General features: G+C 34.2%; 1 protein-coding gene across 1 annotated transcript; it reads right to left on the bottom strand.

Annotated features, from left to right (window-relative positions):
• Positions 1-278: 278 nt before the first annotated feature.
• On the bottom strand, positions 279-788 carry LOC137400887 (zinc finger BED domain-containing protein 5-like). The gene has a single exon (XM_068087228.1). It carries the CDS (start codon positions 786-788, stop codon positions 279-281), a length of 510 nt encoding a protein of 169 aa, XP_067943329.1.
• Positions 789-19,242: the final 18,454 nt, after the last annotated feature.

Genomic DNA, 19,242 nt, shown 5'->3' with positions numbered 1-19,242 from the left:
ATGTGCATTATATAACATATAATAATATAACATGTGCATTATATAACATATAATAATATAACATGTGCATTATATAACATATAATAATATAACATGTGCATTATATAACATATAATAATATAACATGTGCATTATATAACATATAATAATATAACATGTGCATTATTGAAATGTGTCACTTAATTAAACAGGTAAAGAAATGTAGTATGGTATGAAATTGCTATTTATTAAAATAACGATAACTATGCAGTACAACTTTTATACATCGCAGTCTTTTGTTACATTCCCACTTTATTTTGGGAAGGCTGTGCCTGCTTTGCATCAGTGATCTGTTTGATGTTTAGTTCAGTAACAGATAATGAAACTCTGAAGTCGTCATCAAAATTTAGTTGTGAGCGATATTTGCTTTTCATGTACAAAAGTGAGGAAAACTCTTGCTCACACTTATAACTACTAGGAAATATGAGCAACACTTTTAAAGCTACCTCCGAAAGCTTTGGGTAGGATGTTATCAATGAGCACCAGAACTTGCTAAGAACAGAATCTTCAAATCTATCATGTGCACCAGAGTCATTGAGAAGGTCAATCATCTCTTCTTGCATGTCACTATAAATACCAGCTGCAGTTAAATTAAATGGGTTTCTAGACAACTTCAAATCTGTGTCATTTAGGTCAGGAAAATATTGTTGAAACTCGCAAGCCAGCCGAGAGAGGTGGTCTGCAACCAGATCTTTCATGAATGAAATTGAATCATGTGAAGGCAATTCTTCTGACAAGCTATCAAACATATCAAATGATCCAACTTTCTCCACATCTCTAGTTTCATGATAAATGCTCTAAGCCCGTCTGTAAAATCAATTATAGTGGTAGAGTTCCCTTGAAGGGATGTGTTGACAGTGTTTAATCTTAAGAAGCTATCTCTCAGATATGCAGCTTTCCATTTCCATTCTGAAGTCTTTAACTTCTCACTGAATCTTGCAGCTTTCTCAGAAGTCTGTGTAGCAAAGAAAGCTGCAATCTCATCAATCAGTCACACAAATCGATTCAGGACATTGCCTTAAGAAAGCCATCTCACTTCTGTATAGTAAAGGAGGTTTTCATGGTCGACATCGCAATCTTGACATAATTGACCAAACAACCTTGTGTTTAGGGCTGATGCTTGCCTAAGTTTTTCTGAATGGCAAAACTAATTGGCTTTAAAATGATACTAATAATAGCTCTATAGCAGTGGTTTCAGCAAAGTTATTAATAATTGGAGCCAAACAAACCAAAAATTTATTAAGCTTATAACTTGTATTGTACCCCCTAAATTTCTAAAATGTACCCCTATGGGTACTTGTACCCCAGGTTGGGAACCCCTGCGATATAGGAACCAGGCTTAAGTCAGTAATGCTCTGCAGCAGATATATTATTTACTTTTTAAGCAATCAAGAGAACCCTAATTTTTTGAGAACGTTCTAGAATCGAGTTTTCCACTTCTATAGAGAGTTATCTAGAATATTCTGCCACTAATGAGTACATTCTAGAGTTTTCTGGTTTTTAAGAAAATATTTTAGAACGTTCTTAACAGTATATATTCTAGTTTTTATGAGAACATTTTAGATTTTTTCATTTATTATGAGAACAACCAAACATATTCACATCTTATGGTAACATCTTAGATAATCGGCACTGTTACAAAGATAGTATTATGATCCTACGTTACGTTACGCCTGTCACCTACTGTTAATCTGGTCTTTGTTTAGACCTAATAAGCTAAAATATTTTGTCGTAACGGTAAACTTTATTTTATGGTGTTTTTTCCAATCAATGCTTATGGTTAAGGGTTTTTTTGAACATTTTCTGGATCAGATTCTTGAGTTCTTTCTGTTTCAGGTAGGCCATTCTTTCCATCGTCCCCCCTTTCACCTTTCTCTCCCGTCTCCCCTTTTCTTCCAGGCATTCCATCTATTCCAGGAAGACCATCTCGGCATCTTTCACCTTTTCCTCCCGGCAAACCTCTTTCTCCTTTCTGACCAACAAATCCAGGAAGTCCTGGCTCTCCTTTAAACCCAGGACTTCCATCTAAACCAGGCAGTCCTTCAATACCCGGCACCCCTACAAGATTAGTAAACATTTGGCTTGGCTCACTGCCAATATTGATCTACTTAACAGTTAACAAACTACAAGCAGATTTGAAGTACCTGGAAATCCTCTTTCCCCTTTCGGACCAGGCAGACCAGGTGGTCCAGAATTTCCTGTTCTCCCTGTTAATCCAAAAAATCCATCTAAGCCATCAAATCCTAAAAAACATAGTTATCATTTGTAATGTTTAAAACCATCATTAAAGCACATCTGATGGTGAAACGTGTGCAGACTACATAGCCATAATTCGCAACCATCACAGTCTGTACATTACTGTTCTATTGAACTGGGACTCTAACTAGTTTAACAACTTAGAACATTTTAAGCTGAATGCTGGACACAGACTTCTGGATGTCATCTGTCATTTTACCAGGACTCAGCACACATGCGCATATTACTCTGAGAAGCATTTAATGTAAAACAGCTATTATCCCACGACCTAACAAGAGTGAAGCGATTGATGGGGAGATTTATGATAAATGCACATGTGCACACAACTCCCGAAAAATTATCCGTTAACGGCCGTCACCAAACCCTTGCAACGAAATCCTATCAACAAATTTAACTATTGTTCAGTAAAGTCGTTTAAGTATAATAATGATACAAAACGCATATAAACCTATTTAAATATGTTACCAAGCCTTTGAAAGGTTATCGCAAATTCCTAAAACTAACCCATCTGATCAGATTATACACAAATATACAGATTAATTTGGACGAAAATCGCCACAAAACGCTTGAAAAGCTTGGTTTAATAAAAGTTAAGACCGAAAATTGAAATGCCGAGCGACAGAGAATAGAACGATAAAGTCTTGCACATTTCACACAAAAAACGTGCTCTTTTCACCAGTCTATAGCATTGTCGAATTGCCGAAGGTTTCGGCAATTAACATAGGAGTACAGAAATCCTTTCATTCTTGCCAATTTCAATTTTTCATTTTCAATTTCATTTGCCGACACATTTGAGTACTTTCGTATTCTAACTGATATCCAACGCAGTATAAGTAAAGACTACGTAGTACAGATTTTCTATAAATCTAACGCAGTGTAAGTAAAGGGATATTCGACGATATTTTCTCAAACGGTTCTAATGAGATTATTGCAATAATTAATTATAAGTTTGGACGACTACAGAACAATGACTACGTAGTACAGCTTTTCTAAAAATCTATATAAATATCACAACTTCGTGATATTGTTAGCTATGACGTTTTGAAATGTAAACAAAATTGTGCATTGGTTTGCTATTATTACTATATTAATAATATTGGTTATTCTAATAATGTCAGTGCATTTTACTTCTAATAATGGCCAATACTGCCTTTCTCTTTTTGCAGGAGGAGAGATATAAACATATAATATTTTCCTTTCGTTATTGCTATTTGTTGTATATAATAACACCCACACCCAGTACATTACAGTTACCATTGCAGTTATCCTATTTGACTGCTAATATTGCATTTCTCAACCATCAGTACTCTTTCTTTTTCCCAATATCACTTTGGTCGTGGGCTGTATGACAGTGGAATTTCTAGTTATTATTACTATTATTATTATTATCTAGTACATAACATCTACATGTGTATTAATTAATCTCCTGTTGCCATTGTGTGTCTGTCTGTTAGTCTCATTGTAGTCACACTTTTTGGCTGATTTTCTCCAAACTTTAAATGCATACACTTTGTGCCGTACGCCAGGTTCTTAAAAAATATTTAGTTTCAAAAAACTTAGTTTGGTTTTTGAGAATCTGCCTCTTAAACACCCCCTCTTAACTGGCTGATTAAAGATGAAAACAATTCCAGCTTAGGCTGAAATTGAAACCAACCTCTGACACCGGGCTCTCCTTTCATGCCAGCAACTCCTCCAACTCCTGGCAAACCTTTTTCTCCTTTTGACCCGACTCGGCAAGCTGCAACAGAGAAAAGTTGGAGGGTATTTTATGGCTCCTTTGTTTGTAATTTCCTAAATGGTTTCTACATCAGCATCTTAATGGGGTTTTGGGAATAAAGAGGTAAACTGCTGATCAATTCAGTGGCATAGAGGCTTAGAAGCTTAGAGGCCTAAAGGCCTAGAGGCCTAGAGGCCTAGAGACCTAGAGACATAGAGGTCAAGAGGCCTAGAGGCCTAAAGGTCTAGAGGCCTAGAGGCCTAGAGACCTAGAGACATAAAGGTCAAGCGGCCTAGAGGCCTAAAGGTATAGAAGCCTAGAGGCCATATAAGTTGCCAAGCCTACTGCCATAAGTGTATAGTTACGCGAGATTGCCGGGGTCTTGCAGCCAATATGAAAACTTCACTTTTGTCTAAACCACGCTTTAGACAATACACCAATGACCTTCTTTATCACAGATACATGAACTTTCCTGAATCACTGTTTCCATGATGCAGTCAATCCCCAAGTCAATGATAAGTCTTCCGCAAATGGATATGGGAAGTTTTGTTTCTCGCAAATCTTTATCAAATGTTTCAAGCTTGCGAATGATGGAAAAAGCAAGTGATGCAAAATAGATTGTTGCACAAGCTGCTAGATTTGAGGCATTTCAACTCTTCAGTTGTTCTAATTCCGATTTGAGTTGTTCTGAATGTTCTGCTATGGCCTCTGACATAGAGATCTATATTTCTTTTAACAAAATGCCCGCATTAGTTCACAACATATGAATGTGTAATGAAACACTTTTCACGTGGTAGCCCAACACCATCCAACATCAAACATCCAACACAACATCTCCCACATCTTGGGAACATTGTGACAGAAGGGCTAGGATAATGTTATATTGAGAAAAAACAGCTTGGTATATATAGCAGTATACATTTATATAGTACAACAGTAATTGCATACTATGTTTAGCAGCTGGGTGACACTTTCAGATTTGTCGCATAGACTTTAACTTACCAAGAACCTGAATGACTTGTTGCGGGGTAGGAAGACTGTAGTTGATGCTGGTGTTATTTGGTAAAAGGCTGAACAGATCACTAAGAGCTTTGTCTCTCCTCGACTTATTTCTGTCTATGGAATACACAGCCTCAGTGTTAATAGAATCATCTTCTCTCGACAGCTTTTCCTCGATTGCTACCTGTTTATCAGAAATATTATACACTAAATTTGGCCGCTACAACAATTTACTTTTCCTTGGAATGGTTCAGTTCTAAATTAATAAAATTAAACAACAATACATGCATATATTAGCAGGTTCAGGTAATATTGGTTGTAAAAACATATTTGCTTTTCAAGTCTTGTCTTAGGTCTGATAGATAATCTTGTTGAAAATATTGAAACTTCATGTCAACGAATACATAAGAATAACAAGAGATGATTATATGACAATGATATGGTAGGAGCCCAGATCATGGCTTCAAAGGGATTAACTCACAAACCAGTGTTATTATCTCTATACAATTCTTTACTATAGTAAGATCTGTGTCCATATGTTTGTCCAAAGCCACGCCAAAAGCTTTAGCAAAAATTTTTTTGTTGAATAGGAATTGATCACAGATATTTCATTTTCCATGCAAGTGTGCTAACTACTGCACTACTGCACTACTCGACCACCTTCGCATGCAGCGGAATAATGAAGCACATGTTATTTACACATGATGATCTCTCACAGCATACATGACTACCATCACACTAGTAATATATAAAAGATTTTTAAAAATTTGCAATGCAAGCTATAAGATACCTTTTCTGCCATTGAAATCCAGAAGTGGTTAAACTCTTCATGTACTTTATAAAGGCCTTTAACCTCATCTCGCAGTTGCTCCAGGTCAGTAGAGGATGGTTCTTTATCTGGAGTTCCCTTCCCATGGTATAGTACTGTCGATCTCTTGTACAAAGTTTCCAGATTCTCTCCCCTTCTCGGTGCCATTTTTACGTTGTTCATGCGTTTCTCTACATTGTTGATCTTATAGATGCAAAAGGGCAGAGCGAAGCACCAGAGAAGCAAGTTTAAGGAGCACAAGATGGCTACTACACTGACAGCTCTCTTCATCCATCTATTGGATTTCAGCTCTTCATCTTTTGACTTCTTGCCATCCTACATAGAATAAGACCTCTGAAGGTAAAAACACGCTGGATAGATTCTAAGCATTTCCTAAAAGACATTATTCATGTGAGCATGACTCCCGCATGACTGAGTTTCATGAAGGCTTACAGTGGACATGGTAACAGCTTTTAGCTTAAAAAAGGCCCTCACTTTTTTGCTCTGTCTTCTACCAAAAGGTCTCTTTGGCTCTTCTCAGTGATGTATAGCTAAATTTTGTGTCAAATTCATCATATCAATTACATTAGTTTGTTATCATACCAGTTATCTACATACCGTTTTGCTACCAATTTTCGGTTGCACCGCTAGTCAAATATGAGTTTTTTGTTACATTCGAAATCAACTAATCGTGAGTAAAGCTTAAATTTATTTTCCCATTCATTCTTTTTACTTTTTATCATCTATTGGTGTATTTCTCTCAAGATATAATTATGTAACCATATCAATTTATGTTTAAGGGTTGAATTTAATGTTAGTTATATCATCCAGTGTAAATTGATGAATCAAATGGTGCAACCAAATCACACTCATTTGCATTGTTAACCTCTTTTTTAAAACCTTCACTATAATAAAGGCTGGACTACATTATGTCGTCAAATGTCGGTGTTGCTCTCTTGGCAATTATTCGTTGATTTTGTGCGCCGTAAATTGAAAGCATGGCTGAGGCAACGCAAATACTTAAAAAAGCTTTGAAGCTGTTAAACGTTCCCAGTAGTTCAATGAGCATCCCCAACAGCCTGCCCAATGTGTACCGCTTCAGCAATAGTGATTGGCTGTCAAGGATTGCTTCATCCATGTTTTTTCTATGACAATAGTTGCTGGACTAATATTTTGTCATCTCCATGGCCACCTGGTATATCCAGGTATATGCTGTAAATACTTCACTGAGGCAAACTGCATGGGTTTGTGATAGTGTGAACATTTTTTATCACAGACGACTACCGAAGTATTGTGTGATTAACACTGACAAGCCGCGATACACATGTAGTGTGTATCAGCTTTAAGAGCCGTGTTCGTCCGTCTTAAGCCAAGAATAAAATATTGCTTCCTACAGGGTTTGAACTCATGATGTTCATCTTACCATTCCGACATTCTAACACCCGGATTGACCGTCTGCCTACCAGCATCGCAAAATAGTTCTGTGCATACTTAATCTCTGTGCTTTATCGGTACACCTAACGATTTCTCACGATAAACTAGACTGCTAAAGCACTACTATTATATTCAAAGTTGCTACCACAGCTATTCATACTATGTGCTTAGCAATCTTGATTTATATAAAACATTAAACTGGTCTTACCATTCTGTCGAATGGTGTGCGTGAAGAAGCTTACTGGGCACCTGTAAGATCTTGTCAGTTTTACCATACAGCGATTCTCGGCTTCACAAGTTTCAGCTAGTCAATGCTGGTGACAACCCGACAGGTAGTATAAATACTATAGCTATCCAATCAGAGCTGAGCTATTTGTGTAAGCATATTTCATCGCTACTCAAGTTACCTTCACTTATGTTGCAAAACTGCAAGTCTGCAATAACTTTACTGACCTTGAATTGTGATTCGTCCGTGTTTTCAAGCAAGCATTTAAGTCACTCACATATAACTGAATTAAATTGATTAAAAGCTGATTTCATCTGAATGCAGTAGACATTTGATAGATAAGTTCTAGGGTAGAGCTTGTCAACAGTGATATCTGTATGCTTCCTTCACAAACATACAGACCTTGGGGTACAGCTAATGGTCAGTTGATATATGCATATTTCAAGTACATACAGACCCTGGGGTACAGCTAATAGACAGTCGATATATGCATATTTCAAGTGCATAAAGTCTCTAGGTGCAGCTAATAGACAGTTGATATGTGCTTGTTTAAAGCACATAAAGCTCCAACGGTACAAATAGACGATTGATGTCATTACAAGCATCAAGTTTCCAATTAAGAACTGAGAATAGATGAAAGATACAGAACGTATAGTAAACCAGCTTTCATGAAACTTTTATTATGCAGTTTTAATTTACTCAATCATAACGATGCATTCCTTTTAGTTTTATCACAATTGAATTCTTTGCAATTAACGGGTTTACAAAAGTTGATAAGAACCATTTTGCAATAACCATTTCCTTCATGGGAATTAGTACAAAACATTTCAGCAGTAGATGAATCCTTTTCTTAAAGTTGCCAGCTTTTGATAGTTTGTTTCAGAGCGCGTTACAAACGCTTCCTTCCCCCCTCCCGTTACAAGCCACTTAAAACCAACAGTAAGTGCAAGGCTGATTTTTTCACAATACTAGGATATAATAAATACTAAATATTTGGTACATCTATTGATTGCTTCAAGAAAACAGTTGAGGGAGTCAAATAGATCTATCTGAATAATACTAAAGACATAGCACATCTATTGATAGTTTCGAGGGAAAGATAGCAAGTATCTGTTATTCATATCAAACATCGTTTATATTACAACTCCGAACACTACCATTTTGTAATGTATTGCACCTTTCCATTTTCGCCCCTCATGCTATTTATTTCAACCAAAGCAACATCGTGATATCTATGTAGCTATGTGACACTAATTTTTATTCATTACAGAAACTTTTGGCTCTTGCAGAGTCTTTCTAAATAAATCATAAATATTGCCGTGAAATATACTTACGCTTTTGAGAAATATGTATTGTCTGTGAGACTTGATAAACTTTACTTTGATTTATATGTAGTCAAATATTGTGTACATGCGTTCATGTTCCCAATTGCGTACAATCTATAATAAGGTTATTGGTTAAGTTATGAAACTAATTTATTACACTTCATTTAATGGTCCATACTGTTGGCTGGTAGGCTACAAATCTGTTTTAAATTTTGAAACCATTATCTTTTTTGTATGCCTCATTCTTGTCGTAAAAACGCTCATTTTTGTCTGTTGTAAGAAATGTGTGAAACTGAACCAAACAAAGCATTTGTTCGCAAAGAATTTTGTACTTGCTGCAGTGCATATGTATTTTGAGAATTTTTATCAAATAAGCTAACCCTGTCTCCTATCGACTTCAGCACTTGGTGAATATCAATATGGCTACTACATGAGCATTTTAAACTTTTTTGCTGAGATATCAAAATCAGATAATAGCTTCTAGCAATATTATTTTGTGACCTTCTGCACATAGAAATTGTATGTTCACAAACCGCTCAGTACATAAACAAAAGGGTTATCCTCTCATGTTTTTAATGTTTCAAGTTCTGTTCCAGAAAGCCATTTATAAATATCTAGCTATTTAATAAATAAAACCATTGTTAGCTTTAGAAAACTTTATCATTTCAGCTCAATTGGAGTCAGCTATTTGCCGCTGCTAGACACTTGACTTGTTTATCTGATGGCAGCAATTCTTGTTAATAAAAAGCACATTGGGCAGACATTTGTTGTCATTATTTCTATTATCCCATTCGCTCACCCCACGCCACTTGAGTTATATTGCAACCGCAAGCTTAGGATGTTGTTGAAGAGTTGCTAGCATTAGGTGTATCATGTTGTACAAAAATGACTCGTGTTTCCTGATTAGTGAAAGCTTGTATTTCATTAAAACAAGGTAATCTGTTAACAAGAAAGGGTGTAGAGGTCAGAGGTCGCAATGTTGAAAACTTGAATCACTTATATCGTTTACATAGCTTCTTAGGCATATAAGCATATCCAGTGTATGTTTTGCTTGGAACACATGTATGGGAACTGCATGATTAGGAAATGGTATAGCCATTAATTGTTAGACATTGAGATGACGTGATGGGCTGTCCATAAAATTCTGAAATGAAGGATGAACTTTAATTCTTTGATTTTATGTGTCAAAGAGCTTTCAATGCATCCTTAGCACATTGTCAAAGGTGGTAAAAAAACTGTTTAGTAATATTTGCTAGGGTAATATTAGTAAACAGTTATTAGTAATATTTGCTAATAACGCCGAGCAAAAAAGAATAGAACGATTAAGTCGTGCGCATTTCACGAAAAAATAACGTGCAATTTTCACCAGTCTATAGCATTGTCGAAGGTTTCGGTGATTAACGTAGGAGTACTGAAATCGTTTCATTTTTGCCGATTTCAAATTAACTGACATTTCAGACACATTTGAGTACTTTGGTATTCTAACTGATGTCCAACGCAATGTAAGTAAAGGATATGACGATGATATTTTTTTCTAACGATTTTTATGAGATTACGATATCTAATTATAAGTTTGGATATTCTTCTTGATACTTCTTGATATTGTTAGCTATGACGTTTTGAAATGTAAACAAAATTGCGCATTGGTTGTTTATTATTACTGTATTACTAGCACTAAGTTTGGATATTCTTTTTGATACTTCTTGATATTGTTAGCTATGACGTTTTTAAATGTAAACAAAATTGTTCATTGGTTTTCTATTATTACTGTATTACTATATTAATAATTTTTGTTATTCTAATAATATCAGTGCATTTCACTTCTAATATTGCATTTCTCCTATTGCAGGGAGAGAGATATAAACATATAATCTTTTCCTTTCATTATTGCTGTCTGTCATGACCAAACACTTTTTTGAATATATTTTCTAAAAGTCTGTGTAAATATCACAACTCCTTGATGTTGTTAGCTATGACATTTTGAAATGTAAACAAAATTGTGCATTGGTTTTCTATTATTACTATATTAATAATATTGGTTATTCTAATAATATCGGTGCATTTTACTTCTAATATTGGCCAATATCGCATTTCTCCTATTGCAGGGGGAGAGATATAAACATATAATCTTTTCTTTCATTATTGCTGTTTGTTGTATATAATAACACCCACACCCAGTACATTACAGCTACCATTGCAGTTATCCTATTGCACTGCAGTGCCATTCGACTGCTAATATTGCATTTCTCAACCATCAGTACCCTTGCTTTTTCCAATATCACTTTGGTCGTGGGCTGTATGACAGTGGAATTTCTAGTTTATAATATTTGATTACTAAAATTCTTTCTTTTATGAAAAATTCTAAGAAGTTTTTAGGCTATGTAAAGTTCAAGGTCAAAAACTAGGCGTATTGTATGCACTTATTTAACTTTGGTTTTATTTGGCTGCCTTTTCCATCCAAAATTTTTTAAATGTCTCTATTTAGATGTTTTTCTCATTAGTCAAGTACTTGAAAAGCTAATCTGCTGAAATATCTCACCTTCAATCACAGGAAAATAGCAGTCAGTGTTTAGTTTTACTGATCATTAAAGTTGTCTGCTGATAGGTAGTGATATGGTATCTATGTATATGGACCTATGTATATATGTGTACCGCTATGTATATATGGACATAAATAAGTGTATCTATTTGTATATGAAAATAGGCCTACATAAGTGTACCTTTTTGTGTATGGACATGCATAAGTGTACCTCCATGTATATGGACATTCATACCCGTAAAACCTCTATTCGAACGCCACCACTAGTAGAATTTCTACTATAGGATATAGATTGAAAAATACAATGCCGTCTTGAATTGAACACCACCTCTATTTGACCGCCACTTCGACATTCTTTGATCTTTAGGAACCCATAATAGCAAGTGATCAGAAGAAAAGTGCCCACAAAATGGTTATTTTGTTGTTGCTGTAGTGGTTGCTATGGTTTTAGTAATGGTGTACGTGAGAAATCGACTGCTACAATCACCAGAGCTACACACTGATTCAGAGTAACTCAGGCCTAAACTTCATTGTCTTTAGATTCATTGTCTTTAGATTTGTCCGTAATGTGGTTTACAATTTAACCTGAAGACTAAAGCGTTTTGATGAATGGTGAGAATACTTCTCAGGAACACCACATAACGTAATAGCAGCCATCGTTGCAGTGTATCGAAGTTCATTTTCTAACTCCAAAGCTTTACGATTTTTTCTTTAAAAGTTTTAATTTATAGCGACATCATTGAAATAATTAATAACTTTATTTCGCTAATAAGAGTTTCTTGTTTAGTTAGTCTGATACTTTGACGTATATGAAAAAGGATTTAGCAAAAATGCTAAGGTCGGACAGCATTAATGTCGCTCTGCCTAAAGAAAAGTACAAAATATAGGGAACATGAGCATCACTTCACTCGTAAAAGAGTTAAATTTATCTTCGTAAAATTCTGATGAGCTAGTCGAAAAATACAGTGCCACCCGCTATTTGAATGTCACCTCTAATAAAATGCCACTATAGGAGAAGAATTGAAAAATACAACGCCATGACATTCAAATAGAGGTCTTATGGTAAATGTGCTTTTAGGTATATAGACATACATCATTGTACCTCTATGTATGTAGACATACATGAGTTTAGCTCTATGTATATAGATACACATCAGTGTACCTCTATATATATGCACATACATATTTGTACTTCTATGTATATGGAAATAAATAAGGGAAGCTCTATGTGTATTAATAGGCATACACATGTATACTTCTATGCGTAATCTACTATAACATACAACTAATTCAACGTGTGAAGCAGGTATCGGCACGGATTAGCCTTGGATGACAAGATTTGACTGTATGTTACTCATGTTAAGTTTTTCCTAGTTTAACTACTGTAACAGTGTATAGTAACTCTCTGTCAGCTGCCGACTAAGGATTAACTTAAATGATTGTACTCCTGGTTCAAGTACTCTGTTGAAGGAAATATCTTGAGATACTCTGCCACTATTTCTGAGTCAGGTGAGCTTCAAAGGCCAGGATGAGCTAGCCTTGCCTTCCTGAACAGAGGAGTCAGTATGCGTGTTCAAAATAAATTGCTGATGATTACCCTAATTCCAGCTAGTTGTTGTTAGATTGTTGCAAAAATATCTTAGTTCTAACAAATTTTGTTTGTTTTGTTAAATTCAAGAATTGGCTTTAAATATTACAGAGTAATTCTTGCGAATGATTTATGATGAATTCATCTAAATTCAATGAGTTAAATAATTAAATTCAATTTAAATAAATTGAATTTAATTATTATTATTATTTATTCATCTAAATAATTCATTCATCTGATGAATTATACAGTAGGCACTGCTAAAATATAAAAAAGCCCCTTCCAAAAAAATTTGCATTATAAGCGTTGTACATCATACAGAGCATAAAATACATGTGAATAACCTAATACTTTCCATGACTTTCCCAAACTTACCCTTTTGGCCCTTCAAAATAAAAAAACTAAACTTGAATTTTTAATTTATGACTGTACAGTAACTGGTATTACTGGTTTGTATCGACAACGTAATCTTTTTTGTCACCTTCACTTAGTTTAGTGTTCATTTTTAGGTAACTTTATGTTAAATTAAGAGGAGTACATGCCTTCAATGTCAAGTTAATTTTTTTTCACTTTCTCTTTACAGCACAGTCTATGCTGTAAAGAAAAATATTCCATATGTCTAAGATACGGTAAACAAAACTTTGGTATAAGAGGTGCCATGTCGTTCATTTCAAAAAGTTTGCAACGTACCAGATTCGAACTCATCTATAGTACAAGCTAGCGGAATGCCCGGCGTTGCACGGACATTTAAAAACAGCTTACAAACAGTGGCAGGTAATGTAGTTGCCATTGGCTAATTTGAGCAAGCTTTGATCCGGAATACTTAACCTACTAATAAGAGCCGTGAGAGCAAACTTTAATGACATTGCATATAACGCAGATTCGCTATGTGTATTTCAACCCAGATAATGACACATATAGCCTAATGAATCTATTGCATCTCGTGCAGCTTAATGTGTTAGCTTGTTTCCTTCTGAAAGGGAGGTTCCGAGATCAAAACTTCTGCAATATAGTGTAAGATGTAAGATATTATCTCAGCGAAGAAGACCGCCAGAGTTGACCTGAATATGCCAGCCTTATACGACATCCGTTATCTCATTATAATAACATCGCTGTAACATTCCAAGAACTACACTCATCTACACAAGCTATGCAATGTCTACTGTTTTATTTATATAGACAGTCATTGCTGACATTAATTACTATGAACAATGTCTAAAGCCAACAATCTCATTCTGTCTCTGCCTTCAAGATTCATTCTTAATACATTTCATCATACTTAATGATATATTCTCCTGTGAACTTCGGTCGTGCCATCGGTGTCTAAAAACGTACAATGTATATTTTGTCTAATGTTGTGCATCACATATACCAAGTTGTGTTTGGCAAAGTTTATACTTTGACGTCAATCATGCTGTCACAGTTTTTGTATATAAGAACGATTCTTAGTTTCATATGAAAAGTTATTTTACAAGTGATTGCTATGTACACACTGTATCTGACTCAAATATAATATCTCTCTTATTGCTTAGAGTGAACGTCTTGTTTTACACCGAACCCATATGTGTGAGAACAGCACACCCTCACAATAGATTTTCATCGCTAGATTTCAATTGCTATAGCTGGACAGACAAATGACAAACTTTGAGATTTACATGTATGTATATACTTTTTCCCAAATGTATATACAGTACATGTGTATACAGTTGGAAAAAATATATATGCATGTACATGTATATACAGTATATGTATATACATGTACATGTATATGCATGTACTGTATATACATATATGTATATACATGTACTGTATATACATGTACATGTATATACAGTATATGTATATACATGTACTGTATATACATGTACATGTATATACAGTATATGTATATACATGTACTGTATATACATGTATATACAGTACATGTATATGCATGTATATTCAGTACATGTATATACATGTACTGTATATACATGTATATACAGTACATGTATATACATGTATATACATGTACATGTATATACATGTACTGTATATACATGTATATAGGTAGTGCAGATGTACCTGTACAGTTTTATAGATCTCTCTTAAATGCGACAAAAGAGAAAATGATACTTTCAAGGCTAACTATGGAACACTCATTATTCAAATCAAGTTTTAGAACTTGCACTGACTTTACACTTTACATCATATAAAGATTTTTATGTAATACAATGCAAAGCCTGTACATAAATTCTTTACATTAAATGAAAGTTATGTAAAAGGTTTACATTGTAGGTGCAGCTACTGTAGGTTCTTGTGAAGTATTTATGATCTTTAGTACTTTATGTGACCTCCCCTCAAGTTTGTTTAAAACTAGCTGTTTTTGAATCGGGATATGTTATGAGCGCAATTGTTGAGATCTTTGCACAGCTATGTACTCGGAGTTATCTTCTCTACTGAGCTTTTGGATAAAGTAATGCGTCATTTGGCATGGTTAATTGAGAGCGCTGCCTCGGAGAAAAGTAAAAATCTATGAAGTAGAAATTAACTTCTCATTCGTCAAAATATTTTTGCAAATATACTTCACGCATTCAATAAAACCATGTCTATTGTTCTTACGGGTCTATTTTATCGTCATGGTAATGCTGTCACTTTCAGCACTGATATCTTATAGACTACCGTGAAAATTCGTTTAATTTTTTAACCATAGCTCAATGGAGTACATATCATTGTCTGGTAAACATGACGAGCCTTTTCGTCACATGTGATAATCGAAAAATGCTGCAGAAACTATTCGCGCTGTTTGGCAGGAAGTCTGGGTCACGTGATCAGATTACGACTAGACGATTAGATCAAAACGAAACAAAACTGTAAAGTAGCGCGAATCTATATTTAATACGGGGTCTTCGGTAAAACCCGAAGTGTTTGTCATAAGCTAATGCTACGAGAAGTTTTATATTGAGCCTTTTATTGGCCTTTCAATTCACGTGAGAACATCACGTGTCAAGACAATAACCAAATTTTATGGCTACGTCATCGAAATAAACTGATTCCTGATAAGCGATTAACAGTTCGTTTTTGAGCTTGTAATCACACTTCCTTATATTTTACACCTACAACACAGCAAAGTACGACGTGGTGAATCTTTTGATACCAAATAACTGTAATGTGAATTTTGTTGCAAGTAAACCTTTAACTTTTGGCTAAATATTTGTAAAAATTGCTGGGCATCTCTTTTTTATGTTTATCTAAAGCAAACAAAAAATTAAAGTAATTGTGCATAAAATGATTTTAACTGTTTCTGGTAGTCATAAACCGTTCCGTGGTTATCAATAAATATGATAAGAAATGCTAGTCACACTATCAGCACAGTTCTTGAGATTCTTGCTCCTCAATAGATGAAATATCAAAGCTTTTTTTCTCTTTAGTAATTTCTAAAGAGAAGACAAAGTTCTAATTAAGCAACCATGTCAAACCATTGCAATCAGTTTCATATTGCCTGTTGCTCTTCTGCTATGTTTTGTGACTTCAAATCTAGTTTGTTAGTTTTGTTAAGGAAGACGTGTGACTATATGTCACGGTGCAAAACATGAAGGCGCAGTGAAAATCAAAGGTTAGACTTATTTCTCTCCTTTGACTCACTCCAAAGATAATAAAAATATTCTTAGAGTTGTATATACTTCTAGTGATTTGCAGGGCAGCAGACTTTTACAGGTTGCAGCTGAAACTTTTATCAACTTTTTTGAGATAAACATTTGTTGGAAACTGTTTAAAGTGTTTCCATGCACTTGTACTCATTTAGTTGCTTTATTGATACAGAGGGTTGAACAATAATTATTATTCTTTACTTTTTATGTTTGAAATTTCATACTATTGTTATTTTTAATGATGTAATATTATGTATTACTAGTAACCTGACAAGTGTGTGCTGTGGTACAGTAGTATTATTAGTGCACCGTGAAGGATTGTCACGTGTGTCAATAAAGTACAGCGAATAACTCTCTTCACAATTATTTTGAAGATATGCTTGTGTGACTCTGCATATTAGTGTAGGTGTAAAAGTGTCGGTCTGCAAAGCTAAATGTCACAAGTTTGAATCCCATACCAAGCAGTCTTTTATCCCAACCTCTAATAAGCTCTTATTTTAAGAACTAACGCTGTGGCATTCTAGTGTGCCACAAGAGACCATCAGGAGTACCCATAAAGCACAAAAAATACGTATGTGCACAATTTTTCGAAACTCCTTGGCAAGGGTGGTAGTTAGCCCAGACATGAATCAGAATGTCATGGGTTTGAATCCCGCATGATGCGATCTTTTTTCTCAACTTTCAACTGTGGCTTAAGACAAAGGGATGGAAACTATTCACATTACAGCAAATATGGTTGCGTATATTATGGAAACTGATTTATCTGATTACAACAGTGTGACATGCAACAGGTTACAACGCAATTATGTATTTTGCGAGTTGTCTGTCTAATGGGGTGGCAACTTCTAAAAGTTCAGCTATATTTTGCATGCAAAGAAAACCCTTGTTTCATGTTACACAAATATTACTTTAAAATAGTAAAATGATATTATTACCAGGGTCGTGTTTAACCAAGATTTAGTAGAGCTTTATGCTGTTCCAAGCAGTTGAACCGCATAATTCCAACAACAAAATTTAACTGGTTGTTTGTTTAGAATCCTGAAAATATATATATTTAGGATCATTATGTTATATATTTAGTATAATTTATATATTATGCTATTAAAATATTTATTATATTGCAATGCATTAAATTATATTACCAAAAAATATTTTTGTGTAACGAACTATGATATAACATGATATAATATAACGCAATTAAATAAAATGTGCTAAATATGCCATATACTAATCCTAAATACCCTATAATCAATTAAAATATACATAATCTAATAAAATATTATATAACATAATTTAATAATTTATTCTAAAACACAATATAATATGATATAACGTAATACAGCATAAATAAAATAATATTATGTATTACAGTGTAATATAGACATCTAAGTCGATTTTCTAAAAGTAAATTTCTCTAAAGTTGCAAAAATTTACTAAACCATTATTTTTAATTAGAAATTAGAGTATATCATATGATAGCAGTTGATCCCCATTAGCCATCACCGCAGATTCTTGTGCAACTGTTTAGTAGCGGATTCGATGACAAAGTTGGTTGGTAGTTATTTGCTCAAAGATTTACAAGTTTTATTTTATTCACTGAAATTTGTTGAATAACTCATTATTTTTATCTTCTTTCATTAAACTTTTAGTTTCACTTGTACTATAGGCTTTATTTTGTAATTCTCTATTTCTGCCCCAAATGTTATAAACTTATTAATGAATTGTAATATTTCTTGGTTGTTGTTTTTGGTTACATTTGTATGTTAATGGTGTACCTCTCTAAAACTCATTGAGCATACGCAGTTATGTTGCAAATAATATATTTATTTCTCTTTTTAGCACACTGTTTTAATAAAATTTTAAAGTTTTCTGAGGAAATAAAAGACAAGATTCACTAACTTCTTTCTACTATTCAAAGCAAAATAAACTTTTTTGTGATTCAAAGCTTTCCGTATTTGTGTTGTATTTATTTTCAAAATTTGCCAATATGAACTTTGTTAGTTGCTTGCCATTACTTTTGATTACTACGCCGGCCTTAGTGCAAGTAAAATATACAATATATTACTTGCATATATATTATATATATATTATATACAATCTATATTATATATTGTTTATACATGTAAACAAGTAATATATTGTATATACAAACAAGTGTTTATATATATACAAGTAAATGGTTTTAATTCAGCTATCTGAGATATAATTGCTGCATGATGTCTTTAGGTTGTTGATTTAGGTATGTTGGTAAATTTTGAACAAAACTATTATATTTGTTACCATTTTATTAGAAGAAACGCAAGCAAGGGTAAAAAGAAGACAACAGAAACATCTTATAAACTAATTAACTGAAGAACATAACCTCAAGGTTACTCCATATAGAAACAGGAAAAACACATGAGAAAATAGATCTGCAGAAAAAAGCTAGTCTTATGGAATCCTTAATGACATCACGGTTCATCCGTACAGAGAGTGATGACATCACGGTTCATCCGTACAGAAAGTGATGACATCATGGTTCATCCGTGCAAAGAGTGATGACATCACGGTTCATCCGTGTAAAGAGTGATGACATCTCGGTACAGAGAGTGACATTCGCCGAGAGTTTAATCATTCTTGGCTGACTTCAAATAAACTTGTTCAGTTTGCTAATGCAACCTTCACATGAAAGAGCGTATATCA

The sequence above is a fragment of the Watersipora subatra genome, chromosome 7 (assembly GCF_963576615.1).
Source record: "Watersipora subatra chromosome 7, tzWatSuba1.1, whole genome shotgun sequence".
NCBI classification, from domain to species: domain Eukaryota; kingdom Metazoa; phylum Bryozoa; class Gymnolaemata; order Cheilostomatida; family Watersiporidae; genus Watersipora; species Watersipora subatra.
This window is presented reverse-complemented; position numbering and strand designations above follow the sequence as displayed.

Excerpts from the sequence above, each read along its gene's own strand:
- LOC137400887 (XM_068087228.1), bottom strand. The coding sequence starts at position 788 with ATGTTTGATAGCTTGTCAGAAGAATTGCCTTCACATGATTCAATTTCA.